The sequence below is a fragment of the Coffea arabica genome, chromosome 1e (genome assembly GCF_036785885.1).
Source record: "Coffea arabica cultivar ET-39 chromosome 1e, Coffea Arabica ET-39 HiFi, whole genome shotgun sequence".
Lineage (NCBI taxonomy): Eukaryota > Viridiplantae > Streptophyta > Magnoliopsida > Gentianales > Rubiaceae > Coffea > Coffea arabica.
The window spans coordinates 14,012,601-14,030,137 of NC_092311.1; the positions used below are offsets into that span (position 1 = coordinate 14,012,601).

General features: G+C 37.8%; 1 protein-coding gene across 1 annotated transcript; it reads right to left on the bottom strand.

Annotated features, from left to right (window-relative positions):
* Window positions 1-13,019: 13,019 nt before the first annotated feature.
* On the bottom strand, window positions 13,020-13,919 carry LOC113692021 (uncharacterized). Its single transcript, XM_027210356.1, has 2 exons — window positions 13,434-13,919; window positions 13,020-13,388 (listed from the first exon to the last, which is right to left on the bottom strand). Exons 1-2 carry the CDS (start codon window positions 13,917-13,919, stop codon window positions 13,020-13,022), a joined length of 855 nt encoding a protein of 284 aa, XP_027066157.1.
* Between the last annotated feature and the right edge of the window lie 3,618 nt (window positions 13,920-17,537).

A 17,537-nucleotide genomic window follows, 5' to 3' on the forward strand; every position in this document is an offset into this window, starting at 1 on the left:
ATTAGAGTACCAATCCAGTGCATCGCCTTCTAAGCTTTCAGGAAACAATCAAACTGGCAGATTCTCGTTATCTATTGGCTTACCTAATTTGTTTACAAACATTCGGAGATATGTCTTGGGATTGCTCGTTCCGTCATACTTGCTAAATTTAGGTGCTTTAAAACCCACAGGCAGTTGCATATCAGGAAACAGGCACAACTTGTTATAATTTAAACCTCCTTGTTTGCTCAAATCTCGGCTCTTCCTCATGAATTCATCAAACCAATCCAACCTCTTTAATAGATTCTTGTCAATTGGCGCAAAGGATTCCCCTGCTTTAACTTTTTCTTGTGCAGTAGTGTCTAGCGTGAATGGTTCAGCGGTGGAATAGTAATATAGTCCTTGAGATTCAAGTGGCATATTCAGACTAACAGGTGGATAATTTTGAAGAATTTGAAAGTGAGGAGGATTGGTTTGGATAGTGGATGTACAGGTATATGGTAGACCATGAGTGGTATAGGTAAAAACTTCTTCAGGTGGATGTGAAAAAAGGGTTTGAGTATGAGGTAAAGGTAGTGGTTGAGGTTCAGTTTGACCAGTAGGCAGGGGATCCGGCTGGACACCACCGCTGCTACCAGCAACCAATTGATCAATCACGCGCCGTTGTACGGTTATTTCCATGCTTAACTCATTGAATCTATTTAGCACTTCGCTCAGTTGAGCTCCCAGATTTGCAAGGTTAGATGGTGACGTCATTGCAGGCCTATCAGATGATTCAAAATGTGTACTCATGTTTACACTATTTCTCAAAACTCGGCTACGTGATCATGTGATGATGGGGCTTCTTTGTTTAGCTATGTTTGCAGTTACCTGATAGTAGAGGAAAGAAATCGGTTCAGGAATGGTTTTTGTATCAAATTGCTGTAATTTATTCAAGAAAAAGGAAAAAAGAAAAAAAGACATGAGTTAGTAGATATTTAAATAATTCGAATGCATGTCCTATGGGGGAGTCTTTTTTATGTCAAGGGTTGGCCTAACATGATGCAATACCTTCGGGGTAAAATCTCAATTTCAAACCTGTAAGTGAATGTAGAAACCAAAGCAGAAGTTCTCATTAAATACTGATAAGTTTAATCCTTTTTACAATCTCATTGATGGTTCGACTGACCATTTTTACAAAATCCTCATACCTTGCTAATCTAGTATGTTGAGACTCCCTAGAACTCCCTATGTTAAGCTTTCGAATTTCTTCTTGAATTTTGTCAAATGCACCCAATGCTTTCTCCAACTTTTCAGTTTTCCTTGCCTTTCTCTTTAATTGCGATCAGGCGTCTTCCAAGGCATGGTCGGGCACTACAATTTGGAATTGGTGCTCCTCCAACTCTTTCTTTAGTTTCTCTATCCGTTCTTCGGGACTGACGGAGGCAGATGGTGACCTTTCTCTCCCTCGATCTATTATCAGTTTGATCCATTCGTCATATTCCAAAATGACTTTAGATTCCAATTTATTCACTTGATCTAGATGCAGGTTGTCCAGACTACGAAGATTCCCCCAAACTTCCAATACCATGCTTCGGCACTCGGCAACTGTGTTGAGTCTGATGTTTCCAATTCCTTGTATTATCGAAACTCTCTGTGGATACCTAAACTGCCTCATGACTTGTTGCGAAACATACGCGACCAATCCATTGGTGCTTGCTAGAGGGATAAAACTATGTTGTGTAGTCGTGAAAATCGGATCCTTTACTTTTGTCCAATCAAGAACCCATTGTATTTTATCCGGGGTCAAATTGTGACAGCCCCACCTCACCCTAAGGCGAACCAAAGGGTTGGACGGACCGCCTGCTCAGCTCTCGCTGGGACTACGGATCCGGAACAAACAGAAACACTACCAAACGCTTAAAAGAACTTCGAGAAGATAACATTCAGAGCCCAATTGAGCCGAACTAAAAGATACAATAAGCTAATCACACCCTGAAATACTTGTTTCGGAAGATAATACAGTGCTCGAGCGCTACAATGACCGATAACAAAACGAAATGAAGAACGAAAATAAGCCGCGAATGAACAGTGATTGCCACGTCACAATCCTGTCGGAACCCAATCGAATACAGATAACGTTATATAACTCTAGAGAATAACATTTCCAAACCAAATAACATGCATGAACATGATTAAACAGTTTTATATACATACGTTTGTAATTTACAAATCAAAAGGGAAATATTTGGATCAAGGTACATTTAGGGTTTTCCAAGTCCCGAAGAGCTAGACAAAAGAGTATTTACACTAGCTCATTTCATTCTTCAAAACATCAAAGTTCCAAAAGATGGTTCCCTGTAAGAAAAACAAGGATAACTGAACGGGGTGAGTTAGAAGCTCAATGAGGTACCAAGAGTATAAACAGTAGAAATCATGAGAAAACACTTTTAAGACACATATACACATCAAATAAGAGAAATGAACGAACACCACAATTTAAAGGATACAAGTGGCTCTCAGGAGCCAAATCCCCGTTGCAATACTTGATCCAACCTTGTTGACCCTTCGTCAACGTTTAATGAAACACACATGTCTGTAGACCGCGCTTACGCCAAAATTCCGATCACCAAACATACCCCTTACCTGGTCCGAACGCCAAACAAGAACAGAAATGGTAATACTTGAGTATACCGAAAATCTAGAGTCTCCAATACCCAAAGATTTTCCAGGAACAGGCACCCATGGATTGTCAAATTTTCTCGACCAAGCCCTTGCTGGCTCGATCCAATTGACTCCCCATGAGGTTGAGCTCAGATTTAACAGGAAGGTCGTTGGATGTACTTCCAAACGACATTATAATAGGTGCAGGTAACAGATTCAAGTATATACAGGAAACAAGTCACACAGGCCAGAGAACGAATGCGATAAAGTACACACTTGTCTTGTACAAAATAAACAGTCGGTAAGGATATTCAAATAGCAATTTGCAAGTACAGATAACCAGTTTAGCAATAATTCAGGGGAGTGGTGCACTCACCAGTTAAAGCAAGGATACGTCAAAAGTTTCAACCAATGTAGGGCTTTAATCACCAAGAAACCCTAGAATAACCAAGGTAAACAATTATGGTTCCCACAGGCACAAATCCAGTAAATAAAATGCATAAATGAGACTCGACTATAAGTCGTAGACGTTGCCAAATAATTACTCATGCAAGTGTGCAAAACATGATTTTGGGACGAAAAGGTAACATGAAAACCTAGGGCTCGAACAACCCCAAAATCCCTTCTTATATATATCCCAAACCAAACCAAACTCGAAAAAATCCAACACTCTCAAAATTTGGACACCATATCCCCTACATTTCCTTACTTTTCCATCCTGCAAGCAATACCAATTCATCTCAAATCAACCACATACACATCATAGACTATAAAATACACCTTTCGGCACAATAAGCACAACTGAAGCTACACTTATCGGATTGAAACGAATCTTATGGCATTTCAAAACCAAAACATATACCTACATTTCTTATGAAGACCTCCAAAGCCAAATCATGCATTTTCATGGTCAAAAATGGAAATCCCCAGGAAAATAGAAATCTGCCCGCGAAACAGGGTTCGTGGGTAGTCAAGGGTATTTCGATAATTTCATGGCTACAGTGCTCTGATTGAGTTGAAAATTTTCAGGCAGCTAGTTAACATCATTTACTACAACTTTCATGTTTTAATATAAGCCTGATTCGGCCTCTAACATGCACGAATAAAGCCGGTCAGAACAGGGCAGATTGAAACCCTAAAACTGAAATTTCCGTACAAATTCTGAAATTTTTCACAAACAACCGCAATTAACGCACAACGGCTCCATTTAACACAATTTAGAGCTATCAATCCAAGGCCAACCAGAACCATCATATGAAAACAGAAAAATTCCCAAAAAAAATCAGAAATTTATCTAACTCTACCTCAAACCATAAAATCTTCCATAAAATAGCATATTTAGCCACCAAAAACCACTAATTTGACATTAGCATGAACAAAGAGGAAGTTTGTAAGCAAAGTACCTTGACACCTCAAGAAAGATGATAACTTAGGATTTTCCTTTCACAAATCCCTCCACTAGAAGCTTTAATCCTCCTTAGTAAGCAACTTTGGTGGAGTAATTTACAATTTCAATGGTTGGAAATCAAGATTGAAGCAAGGGATTGAAGTTGAGGTTGAAAAGTTTCTCTTGTTTCTTCCTCTAAGAGGTTCGGCCAGCTCAAGCAAAAATGAAGATGATCTTGGTCAAATTTTGTATTTAGTAAAGGTGAAGAAAAGTTGGTCAAGTCCACCAACCAATCGGGTCGCGACACATGGCACTTTTAATGGTTCAAGCTTATCTTCTTTCTTCCAATGGTTAATCTATCTAGCTAACCTCTAATTATCTCCTACCACCTTGTAAAATAATATTCCTCAATACGAAACTTAACCTAGTCGTCTAAAATTTTATCGCACTAACCGCACTAGCGGGTCCCACGTCCTTAATGTACTTCCAAATTGACCCGAACTAACTTATACTAGAAAAATATTTTAAAAAACTATATTCACTTATAAAATGTCCAGAAAATTAAGATAGTAAAATAAAATAAAGAAAATGCATGAAAAGAAATAGAATTAAATGATATAAAACAAGGAATTTTTACGGGTCCTCGCACAAATTATCGAACTCTTGAACGAACCGACTCGGAGATGCTATTCGATAGTATCTTTTGACCCTTTTTCGATGTGATTCGACCCAATTCTCTGTTGGAAAACATGATCCCAAGGGATTAAGCATTCTCTTTGATAGATGTTCCATTGCCCACATTTGAAGTACCACATTTGATGCATAGAAGAACCCTTTTTTCTTTGACACTCGGTAATAGCTGTGAAGATATCGGCGATGATAATAGGTACCAGGGTGGGGGTCTTTCCCTTGATTCCTAGAAACAAACTCTGAATCATATTGATAGTTGAGAAAATGACATTTCATGTTTTTGCGGGAACAATAATAGATTGATCAAAGTTAGTCCAAATGCTTGCACTCGCTTCTCCTCCCATAGTTCTCTACTAATGAAGAAGTCGTCGCGGTATTGGTCATAAGATTCTCTTTCCCCGAATCGTTTGTACAGGAACTCCAATGGGCATGATTTCACATCCGGAACCTACAAAACTGTTCTCTTGTTCTATTAGTTAGATATATCATAGGGTAACCCTTCCCAGGTACTTGAAATAGTCCTTCTATTTCTTTCAAAGTCGGTGTTAGTTCACATTCACCAAATCGAAAAATAGAACCTTTTGGATCCCAGTACTCGAGCAAAGCTTGAATGATCATAACATTTGGGGTTATGTTTAAGAGACTTGGTAAATGCCCCATATACTGGCATAGTCTTTTCACCTCATGTGTCATGTTATTTTTCCAGTTTGTCAGTTCCTGAGGTATCTGATTTGACATTCTGCATGGAGCCATTTGAGGAGAAATTTCCCTTTTAGTACATTGTGGCGACCCCACTTCCCCCTAAGGCGAACCAAAGGGTTGGCGGGCCGTCTGCCCAGCTCTCGCCAGGACTCACGCAAGCATTCAAACCCAAAACCTTCCGACGATTAACCTAAGCTATTACAAAAGGGATTCTTCCGAAACCAAAACGATTTCTACTACCACATTAACTTCAGAGATAACAGTATATAACTTAGCCAATCGACGGTTCTTAAATACTTCCAGCGACGCTCGCAATAGATAAGGATATATTATACTAATACAAACATACAAATTGAGTAATAGAATTAGAGATTACACTTTTCCAGCTTCAAGTGGCAATCCAAAATGAAAAGATACAGTACTTAACGTAGAATTCATTACAAACCGGGAATTACATTCAAATTATTCAAGTACAACCATAGGAAATAAAAGTAGCTTAAATTCTTTCAACTTCCAGACCTGTAAGGAAAACAAATAAACGTGGGGTGAGCTAAAGCTCAGTGGTGCCCCAAAACATGCAGTCACATAATTCAAACAGCGAATAATAACTTAAACAAGTTAAACAATTAAGAAAGCGTGTAACAGCACAAGGTAGGATACAGGGGCTCTCAGGAGCCATTTTCCTCGCTTGATCGCCATTCATCGTAGTTGACCCTCCGTCAACTCTCACTACTTATAGTCCATGTAGATCCACTCATTTTAATCCTAACCCGTCACCATTCATACCCCGGTCCCGGGCCCGAACATCGACTAAGGACGCAGTATACTCGAGATATACCCGTAGATAATTTGTCGAGGATTCACCCAACGACGTTTTTGTAGTTCGATTCAAGTGCCGAGGGATTCACCCAACGACGTAACTACTTTTAGATTCAAGGATTCACGAGAAAAATGATTCACACAAGTCACCACTCGAACGGCTAGTGCGATAAAGTACACACTGCTCACTTCGATGGATCAAAACTCGTTTTGCAATTTATCACATATCAAATCAAGAAAGCACTTAATTCAGGTAGGAAAAGAACAGGCAGGGACACTCACCAAGAGTGGAGTTCAGATCTCAGGTTGGGAATCGAATTCCGCGTCCTCGCGATATCCTAAAACCCAAATTTTGAAACTATAAGTTTCTATTTAGTTTTTAAACTTATTCGTATAAGAATTTATTTAATATAATACTAGTTTACTTTCTCAAGAGATTTCAAAAATCTATTTAGATTGAAGCTTGACAAAAGTATAAGAAATGTTCCTTATAGTTTTCCTTAGGAAAGGGTAACTAGTATTATTTGCTAGAAACAAGTCGACAAACTTCTCAATATCAAAGTTAGAAGGTTACTTTGAACATTTCTCTAAAGTTACGGCTTTTGCAAAAATTATTCTTAAAACTATTTTTCCTAGAATAGGGTTTCTTGCCGAGCAAGTCTCCCAAGCTTTTCACTAAAAATTGGTAAAGCTTGTGTTTTGGGACTTTTCCTATAGTTAACTATACAAGTGCAAGGCTTAAGGAAAGAAAAGAATTAAAATAATGCTTAGAGTTTCCAAAAACTATTTAACTTATTTACTATAGCTATCAAGGCTAATTTGAGCTAAAGAAATTTATCGAGTTGGAAAGTTTTAGGCAAAACCCTAGATATGAAGTTTTTATAATTTAATACTAGCTGGAAAATATTTTTGATAAATTTTGATCGCAGCTACTCGAGTTCGCAAGGTCGAAACGACTTCCACAGCTCCGACTCCGTTTTGAAGTCATATTATGGATCAAAATATGACAAAATCACATAGCAAATTACTAGAGCTTCGTCAATCATTAGCCCTAGATTTCAACAAGTGCATTTCTGAATAAAATAAAATGATCAACCAAGGCTTCATCAATCATTAGCACTTGGTTTCAGCAAACCCATCATAAGCAAATAGAAATAAAAGTAAAGCCCCAAGACATTCCAGCAATTAATTTCCATCATTCAATAATACTTTATAAAATCATTTCAATGGCCAAGGGCTTCATCAATCATTAGCCCTGGACAACATCAATCACTCCCAACCACAATTTAGCCAAGAATTTAAACCACAAGTAAGCTAAAATCTCAGTCCAAATCCAACTTTAGTTTCACAAGGAAATCAGACATTCATACCAGGCAGTCTACTTTGAGGAGTCACGAATAGCAGTACACATGGCGGAAAAATATAGAATTTCTACAGAACAAAGGCCCATGAGTCTATTTTCATATGCCACTGACGGCACCTCAATCGGATTTTCCTACACCAAGATATATGCATTTTGCCTAGACTGGTCAGAAGTTCCGAAAATCTGGAAGCTCTTGATCACATGTGGAAAAACTCCTTTTTCTCTTTTTTTTTTAAACCACAAGGCTTTTAGTCTAACCATCCATACAACTCTAGTAGAATTTAGCGCCACATTTTCTAGACAATTTCAACCATTATAAATTCAAAGAAAGTTTCACAATCAAGCTGGAATTTTTAACTCAAACTTTGGCGATCACAAGGAAAATTTCCAGCAGTTGTATATCCATGTTTTTGGTTAAATCTTTCAAAATATCAAATGACTCATTGCCAAATAGCTTTCACAGATTACATGTACATTTTGTCATGCATTTCGAGTTCCTAACATCCCAAGGAAAAAAATTCCAGGAACCACTTAAAAAATTCCAAGTTCAAGTTCACAGCGTTTCACAAAGAAATTCTAGCAATAACAATGGTTCTAAACAGAATTTTCTTTGGTTAAAACAGAATTTTTGGTACTCTATTAGGACATGCAAACACGTAGTTAGCTAGTAAAGGTTTCCAAATTCAAACTACAATTACACACATCTAACACAAATCCAGAAATTATAGCAACTAGTCTCGGATGATCATTCATGAACTAATTTTCTGCTTCCATTTTATTCTCTTGGTTAGCCGAGCTACTTGACCTCATGCAAGCTTTAATTAACATGTTGTTAACTGGCTATTCGCCTATATCAACTCAAATCATCACCATAAGACAGATTGCAAATTATATTTCAAAATTCAAGATTTCGGAAATTTTCAGTTGCATTTCCAATCCATTCTCTCGGCAAAATCATATTCATTCAAAACAGAATTTTCTAAGCTCCTTAGTTCATCATCCAATCATATAAATTATCATGCATGGCCCTGATCATAATAATCATCCAAGATTCAGTTAGTTAGTCACCATTGTATGCTCAGATTACTCCAGTTAATTAAAATTACAAAATCAACTCTCGGCAGTTTGCATAATCCAGATTTCCAGCAGCTTTGATCTTAGTTTTTCAGGATTTTCCTTGGATTATACGTGGATTTAGATGCTCAAGTTCAACATGCAGAAGCTTAGCCACTGATTAACATTTTTAGTTTAGAAATCGATTTCAATAACAACATCTTTCAGCCAAAATTTCCAGAATTTAAACGATCATCCCCGGTGGCCCAAATGTGGCCAGATTTTAAGTCCATTAGAATTTTCTAACTTATCCATGCTCACTGTCAAATGCAAAGCTTAATCAACCTCTTAACCAGTTTAAGTGGAGCTCAGAAGTCACCTCACAGCAAGCTAAGTTCTCGGACAGAAAGTTTGAAAAGTTTCCCTTCCTCTCGGCTCTCACGCACGAAGCAGATTCTGGTTGCAGCTGGTGGATGTTACAGTCGTGAAGTGGAGTGAAATGGTGGTGCAGAATGGGTGGAGCTTGCTCACGGTTTCTCTCTGCCTTCACTCTAGCCTCAATGTTTGCGGATAGAACCAGAAATGGAACCGCACTCTCAGCTTCCTTCCTCACTCTCGGTCGATGATAACAAGGAAATGGTGGAGTGTTATCTGATGTAGGAAGTGTGCAGAGGTTATGGAATGGGATTGTGAAGTGGTGCTGCGGTTTTGAGGATGGTTGAGTGTCGGCAGAGATGGTGTGCTGCAGTGGTGAAGGTGCCGGTTGGTCAGCTAGGGTGGTGGTGTGTTGAAATGGAGAAGAATGCGGTTGGCCGGCTGGGTGGTGGATGATCATGCTGTCCGAGGAGCTGTTTGGCTGAGCAGAGAATGGTTATGGTCGTGGGTAATTGTGTGACATTGTGAGGGTAGTTTAGTCTTTTCACTTCTCCTCCTTTTATCCACTTAAATCCTTGGTTCTAACTTAGCTCCGAAAATTGTCCCCAAATGTGGTTTGAAAGTCTAATTATACACTGGTGTACTTAAACCCTTTATATCGAATATTTATCGGTTGCACGTTAGTATTAAGGTTCCTAATAACGCTTAACGATCTTGCTTGATTAATTAAACTATTAAAATCAAGTTTGACCTTAATATATAAATCTAACATTTTATGTTAATACGAAAAAGAATAAAAATTTAATCTAGCTCTAAATGTCTTAACTTAGTCTAGCGAAACCAAGAAATTTCATAACTTAGAAAAATTATATTAATTTTCACATAAACGTGTTTTTTCGTACTTAATTGCAAACAAGTAAAAGTAATGCTAAAAATTATTAATGAATAAAAGGAGTGCAAATGACATATGAAATGTTATTTTTATATGCATTTTCAGGGTTCTCACATACATTACCTTGGAATGAAAACATGACCTAAAGGAACCTTTTGTATGCTAGGGTAGGCCTAAAATGATGTACAATTATTAATCTACAAATGCAATACATCAAAATTTTAAATGTGCAATAGCCTATCTAAGAGGATAGATTCTAAAAGAAGATCACGCCAGATCTCTTATTTTCTAGTGTTTGTGAATGCAAAAGACGACAAAACAAGGAAATGTTAGTTCAACACATAACACGTTGTGGCAATTAAATGATATTAAAAGCAAAAGAAAAATAAGGAAAGAGGGGTGAAATCCCTCCTATCGTGCTTAGTGTTCCTAATTGGGTAAGGATGACTCTATCCTAGGGTATTTCTAATATGGATGCATGAGATTTGGCTTACTAATGCATCTAAATTCAATAAGGTTTCAGGCTCCCAAACCTTTAGACCAAGAGGCGAAGGGTCATTAATCCCAAGGCTTTCGGTCGGTGGCTTGAGTGATCCCTTAGGCATCGCTATGGGCGTAGATCACATCATTCTCCTACCTAAGGAAATCAATCCTAATCCTATAAGAAAATGTGGGAAGCACCCACGAGAAAGAAAAAATAGGGTAAAAGTAATGTATGCACGTATGAGGTGCTTTCTTTTGAGAGGAGGGATTATAATACCATCAAATGCGATTGAAGGTTCTAAGATAGCTACCCTCCCCAAGATGCAAGCGCGATACATAAATACAAATAAATGAAAGTAAACAAACGAATGATCACATACACGGATATTAAGAGACGATTGTGCGTGTGAATATGCAAAAATCCTAAAAAGGAGGAAAAGGAAAAGGAAAAAAAAAAGATGCAACCTAAAACCTCCAAATGTGATGTATAAAAATGTTAGAAAAAGAAAATGATTGACTAAATTAGATGCTCGGACATTCTAAAGTCCCCAGTGGAGTCGCCAAGCTGTCGCGGCCCATTTTTTAAAAGAAAAAAATAAGATTACGAGTTTATGAAAATGAATTTTTGATTAGTTTTGATTAAAAATGGATTTTTTATTTTTAGTGAATATGAAAAAGAAACAGGGCCTAAAATAGGGCTTAAAGTGCGACGATTTTGGCCCAAAATAATAGTTTAAAAAGGGTTTTTAATGAAAAATAGGAGTCGCCACTTGGTATTGAATTAAGGTGTACCAAGTCACCCAAAATTAAATTTTAAATAAAAAAGTAGAGAAAACCCCTTTTTAAACAACTCTAAGTTTTCGAAAATCAAAGAAAAGTGTTTAGGAGTCACATTTGAAGAAAGGGAAGGCAAGGATAAAATCCAAGGTACCCTTTCAATCTAGACAGAGTTAGTTGCGTGATTTAGTCAAAAAAGTTTCTTAATTTAACCTAAAAACTTATCACATCTTGATGTTACTATATGAATATAAATCTAGACCTAATGGCTATCGGAAAGGTCAAGATGTCTCTTCAAAGCTTGATTGGTGCAATTCGCATTAATTGCGATGCCCACAAGTGACTCCTTGAAGAGGCCACTAAGTTTGCAACAAATGAGGCTCGAAAAGAAAGAAAATAATAATATACAAATATACATGACTTAAGAGAATGCACTATAATGGGTGTGGGGAACTAATATTCGTGACCTTAATTTCCCTTTTATAGAGGGAATACGAGTGTGTTAAGCCTAGAAAGCCATATTCATCCATATCCCATATTCGAAAGGTATTTCTCCTATCTAATCAAGCAAATGATTTAACTTAGTTCTAATTTTCTTAAATGGAATGCTAGCCTACATGCCATGTGTCGCACATAGGGATAAGGGATATATAGGGGGGAAATATCATGCAAGAATGGTAAGGATCCTAAAAAGTAGAAAATATGCATGAAATATAGTGATTTGTCACACAAACATGATCTAGCTCGTGGATGGCCCCTGAAGGGCTAGCGTTGGACTAGCCCATGTTTACAAGTTCTCACTAGTATTGGACTAACGAGAAATCGAGAAAAGGGGCCACAATTAGCATTGGACTAGTGTGGCGACGTCATACATTCATTATAACTAAGCAAATCATATAAGTATAATAAAAACAAATAAACACATAAATCACATATAGCACATAGCACATAAGCATGATATCTAGATGCAAGACCCTAAGAAAGCGAGTAACACGTAAACACACAAAGCAAATAAAACAAATAAAGACCTAACTATTAAACTTGGGGGCCCTAACTACAATCTAAAGGGGGGAAGGAATGAAATAAATGATAAAATAAATACCTAACTATTACATATTCTATCTAAATACATATCTTGAACCCCCTAACTATTACAATTGGGCATTTAAATGCCTCTTAAATAATCAAATATTAAATTAAAATAAACATACTAAATCAAAACAATTAAAGTGACTAAATAAATAAATGTAATAAAAACATTCAAAAGGCATGCAATTACGCACATAAAGTCACATTGGGGCATATAGGATCAAGTAAAATTAAAATAAAGTGTAGAGTATACCTTCCTTGAATTGGTGATCTAATGAAATGAAGTTTCTCTCTTTCTACCCTCCAACACATAAAGACAATGATTAAGGTACCACTTTAATTAACAAATGATCATAAGAGATGGAAACAAACATGAAATTGAAAACTAAAGCATTTAAATGAAAGTAAACAACCCATACTTTTTTTTTTGACAAACGATAACATTTTTATAGATATTAACACTTGATAATACAAGAGCTAATTACAAAAAGGGGTAACTACCCCCATATCTTTTCTAGCTAATACTGATAGCCAAGTTGGGAATGAACCTTCCTATTCAATATTTCTAGTTGCCTTGACTGCAAATTGAGCCATTGCATGCTACAACTATTAGCAGTTCTGGGAACAAAAGAGAAAATGCAACTATCAAAGTTCTTCTTCGGGACATTAATGTCTTCCAGGATTGTTTGTAGTCTACATTCCTGAACATTGTCCGTATTGATGAGGCTCACAACATACTTGCAGTCAGATTGGATTTCTATATTTGTCTATCCTGCATCATGAGCCATTTCCAGCGCACCTCTGATTGCTAGAGTTTCCTCTGTGGCTGCTTCCCCTTTCCTTCTCTCAGTGATTCCCTTAGCTTTCACTATCACCCCATGCCAGTTCCTTGCTATGATCTCCAATCCTGATCTGACCATTTTAGTTGAAATTGCAGCATCTGTGTTGATCATCATTGTTCCTTCCTTAGGAGGCTCCCATCGCTGTTGGACCCGTCCCTCCATTTCTAGAGATAACTTTGCTCTTGTGTCTGATTCATTTGCTGCCTCATACTCGATCCATTCTTGTTGAGCTTTGTCTACTATTACTTTTGCATCCACAATCTCACTCTGGAATGTTAACTTGTTTCTAGCTTTCTAGATTTGCCATAAGATGTTCACCGTAAGCTTGATTCTGTTTACTCCTTCAGACTCCCTTGCTGATTGTATCACAGCTTCCCACCATCTCCACAAGTTACTTTGTAGTGCAACTAAGCCCTCCCACCTTACAGGAGCTAACTTCCATACCACTTGAGCTTTTGGGCAGAAGAAGAAAATGTGCTCAATGGTTTCAATTTCCTCTCCACAACAGTGACATATCTTGTTACCGTTCCCTAATCTCTTGTAGAGAGCTTCATTAGTGGCCAGTCCATTTTGCATACATCTCCATAAAAAGTGTTTCAGTTTCACCTTGACATTCAAGCCCCACAATTTTTTCCACACTGTATGCTTTCTAATTTCCCAGCTGGTTTCCGGATCATGTGCTAGGCTTCGGTTCATACTTTCACTTTGCCCCTTTGCAACAACATATCCTGTCTTCATAGTGTAAACCCCAGACTTGCTATAGTTCCAGAACAATCTGTCTTTTCTATCATATAAACTAAAGGGGATATTGGTTATATGATCCATATCATCTACGTTAAACCAGTGCTGCAAGAGATCTTTCTTCCACTTCCTCCCTCTATTAGTTCATTAACAAACTATAGCTGGCAACCTATTGGTTTTACCGTGGACACTCTTCCATCGACCAAGCCAGGTATCCATCTATCATGCCAAATCCTTATTGACCTTCCACTCTCTTCCATAGCCCCTGTTGAAGTAGTTCTCCCCCTTTGTGCACGCTTTTCCAACACCAAGAAGCATTGTTAGGTGGCTGTTGCCCTAGCCAGCCATTCTCTTTCATATACTTAGCCTTCAGGACTTTTGTGAGGACCTGTAATTTTCTTAATTTCCAGGTTTTATTTTCTTTTAATTGCACGTTTTTTCACATTTTCTTTATTCGAAAAATTTTAAAAATAATTTTTATGAGTAAATATAGTTTTTAAATGATTTTTCTAGTATCGGTTAGTTTTTGAGAAATTAAGAGCGTATACCGGACGTGGGACCCGTTAGTGCGGAAAGTTCGGTAAAATTCGGCCAGTTAGGTTAAGTGTTGGATACCGGGTTTAGTTTAGCAGGTGTTAAGAGATAATTAGAGGATACCCAATGGATGAGAGTTGGAGAGACAAAAGGATAGCTATGCATTAATGGTAGTGACAAGTGTCACTTGGTGGTTGATTCTTGACTTTGACCACTATTCACTACTTTACCAATTAAATTAAAAATTACCCAAAAAACATATTCATTTGCAAGCTTCTTGGCCGGCTATCTTCAAGGGGAAAAGATGAGAAAACTCCCAAATTTCTTGCTTCTAATCTTGCTCAATCCTCAAGTTCAACCGATTAAACTTGGATTTCCTCCATAAAATCTCTTAGTTTAGTGGTATTAAGGTTGGTTCTGAAGTGGTTAGGGAGACCAAGGTGCTAAGTGCTTCCTTTCTTGAGTTGGTAAGGTGAGTAGCTAAGGAACCTCTCTTTTCTTCTCAATAATGTGTAATTAGTGGCTTATGTGAGTTAAAGAGATGGTTTGAGGTGTTATTTCTTGACTTTTGGTAGAAATTGGTGAATTTTATATTTATCCATTATTTTTTCTGTTTTTATATGTTTAGTATTGGTTGGTCATGGATGATGGTTGGGAATGGTTTAGAATGAAGCTATAGTGCGTAAATTGTAGCTATTTGCGGAAAATTTCCGCTTTGAAAGGAAATTTCGGAATTAGGGTTTCAATTAACCCCATTCTGCCTGGTATTGTTTCTCCTAGTTAGAGGCCTAATTAGCCTTGGGTTAAAACATGAAAGTTGTAGATAATGATATTTTATAGTTGCCTACAAAATTTCATCCCATTTGGAGCAACGTAGCCTATGAAAATACCGAAATACCCCTGCAGCCCTGTTTCTGTCCGAAACTGATAATCAGCTTCCCTAATTGGTTAGTTTGACCGGGAATACTACTGATTTGGTTGTCAATGTCTTATTAAGAATTATAGCCTTGAATCTTATCTTTCAAATGGCTTTGGAATTACCTGAATCGGAGTTGTGTGTTCTGAGATATGATTGAATGAATCAGGACTGCTAGTTGAATTTCACAGTGAGTTTCGAACTGAAAAATCTGGGGTTATTTTGGTAAATTTGACCTAGTTAGGGTGAGAACTGGACTATGTAGTCTTCATCAAAGTTATAGCCCTCTGTCTTAGCTTCAAAACGGTATAACTTGCGCTTCAATCTGATAAGCGTAGTTTCGGTTATGTCCGATACGCTAAGTAACGGTGAATCGGCCTTTTTGGTTCCTTAGCTTAAAGCTCATTTCCGGTCATTTTCCTAGCTAAATCTTGTAGTTGAATGACTTTGAGCCTATTGAATGGCTGTTGTGATGAATTTATATTGCGTATGACTTTGGGATTGATTGAGAAAAATAATGAAGCCATAAGTGGCTGGAAAAATAGGTAAATACAGAGGGCATGCTGCCCAAAATTTTAGGGCTACGCGATTCCTTCAATTGAGTTGATCTTAGTATAAATGAAGGGTTTTAGGGGTTGTTTGTTACCCTAGGACCAACTGTTATATTTTTGCTCAAAAGTCATTTGTTATTCTTTTATACTAGTACTTAACCTGGAAAGGCGTACAACATGTAGTCGAGCCTCACTTGTGCATTCCGTTTACTCGATTTTGGATGTTAAACCTTCAATTGTTTTACTTTGATGATTTTAGGGTTTCTTGGCAATTAAAGCCAGTATGAAGTGAAAACTTTTGAAGTATCTGTACTTGAACCGGTGAGTGTACCACTCCCCTCATTTGCTGCTTAACTTGGTTTCTGCCCTTGCCATCTGCGATTTAAATGATTGCACTATCTGTTTATTCTGTTTGAGACGAGAGTGTACTTTATCACACTCGTTCTCTTGTCTATCCATATGCCTATTTACTGTGTATAATCTGTTAACTGTATTTGAGTCTGTTCGGACGTCGTTTGGAGGCTGGTATCCAATGACCTTTATGTGACCTCTGAACTCAACACCTGTGGCTAGTTACTCAAGTCGGGCCGGCAAGGGCCTGGTCGATTAGATAACGAACCACGGTAGTCTGTTTTGGGAATCTTTGGGTATTGAGACTCTCGATTCTGGTATACTCGAGGATTACCATTACTGTTCCTGAATGGAGTTCGGGCCCGGTAGGGGTATGTTTGGTGGACGGAAATTGATGTAAAGTGGGGTCTTCGGATATGTTGGTTCTATGTACGTTGACGGAGAGTCAACGGATTCGGATCAAGTACTGCAAATGGAAATCTGGCTCCTGAGAGCCACCTGTATCCTTTCCCTTTGAATCACTGTGTCTAACTGCTTTCCTTTATATCTGGTATATGTATCTGACTAGTTAACGTGAAAGGCCATGATTTTACCCCTATATGATTGGTACCTCATTGAGCGTAAGCTCACCCCTTTCTGTTGTCTTTGTTTTCCTTACAGGGAACCACTTTTGGGGACTATGATGTTTTGAAGCACGAGTTGAGCTAGTTTTAATATATTTTATAAAGCTCCTCGATAGTTGGAATAACCCTAAATGTATTTTGATCCAATTATCTTTCTTTTGTTTTGTAAATTATAAACATATGTGTATAATACTGTTTAACCCTGTTTATGTGTCCTTCCGAGTTATATAACATGGCACCCACTATTCATCGACGATTTTTGATTTTCGTTTGGCTATTTTACGATTTTGACTTGTTTGAGCGTGCTTTTATTTTTTCGGAACGTTTTAGGTCTTGTTTAACTGCACCGTTAGTCCTGGCGAGAGTTGGGCAGGCAGTCCGCTAACCTCTTTGGTTTGCTTTAGGGGAAGGTGGGGCTGTCACAGGTGGTATCAGAGCCACTTCGCTTGGTCTCTGCGTGGAGTGAGCTTGGGCCAAGTGGTGTTATAGTCCTGCTTTCGTGAATGCGTCGAAAGGTATAAGTGCTCTTTTGAGCATAAGCTATGAACCATGCATGTCATAAGTGTAAAGATCTTTATCATGGGACTTGAGGAAGTTAGGTATGTATGTCGGGTAGGAATCTTTAATATGGATGATTTAAGCTTGGGACCGGCCGGCTCGAATTGTGAATTATCTTAGATGGGATTCTTGCGCCCGGATATGAAAGAGATGAGAGCCTAGGTTAGAA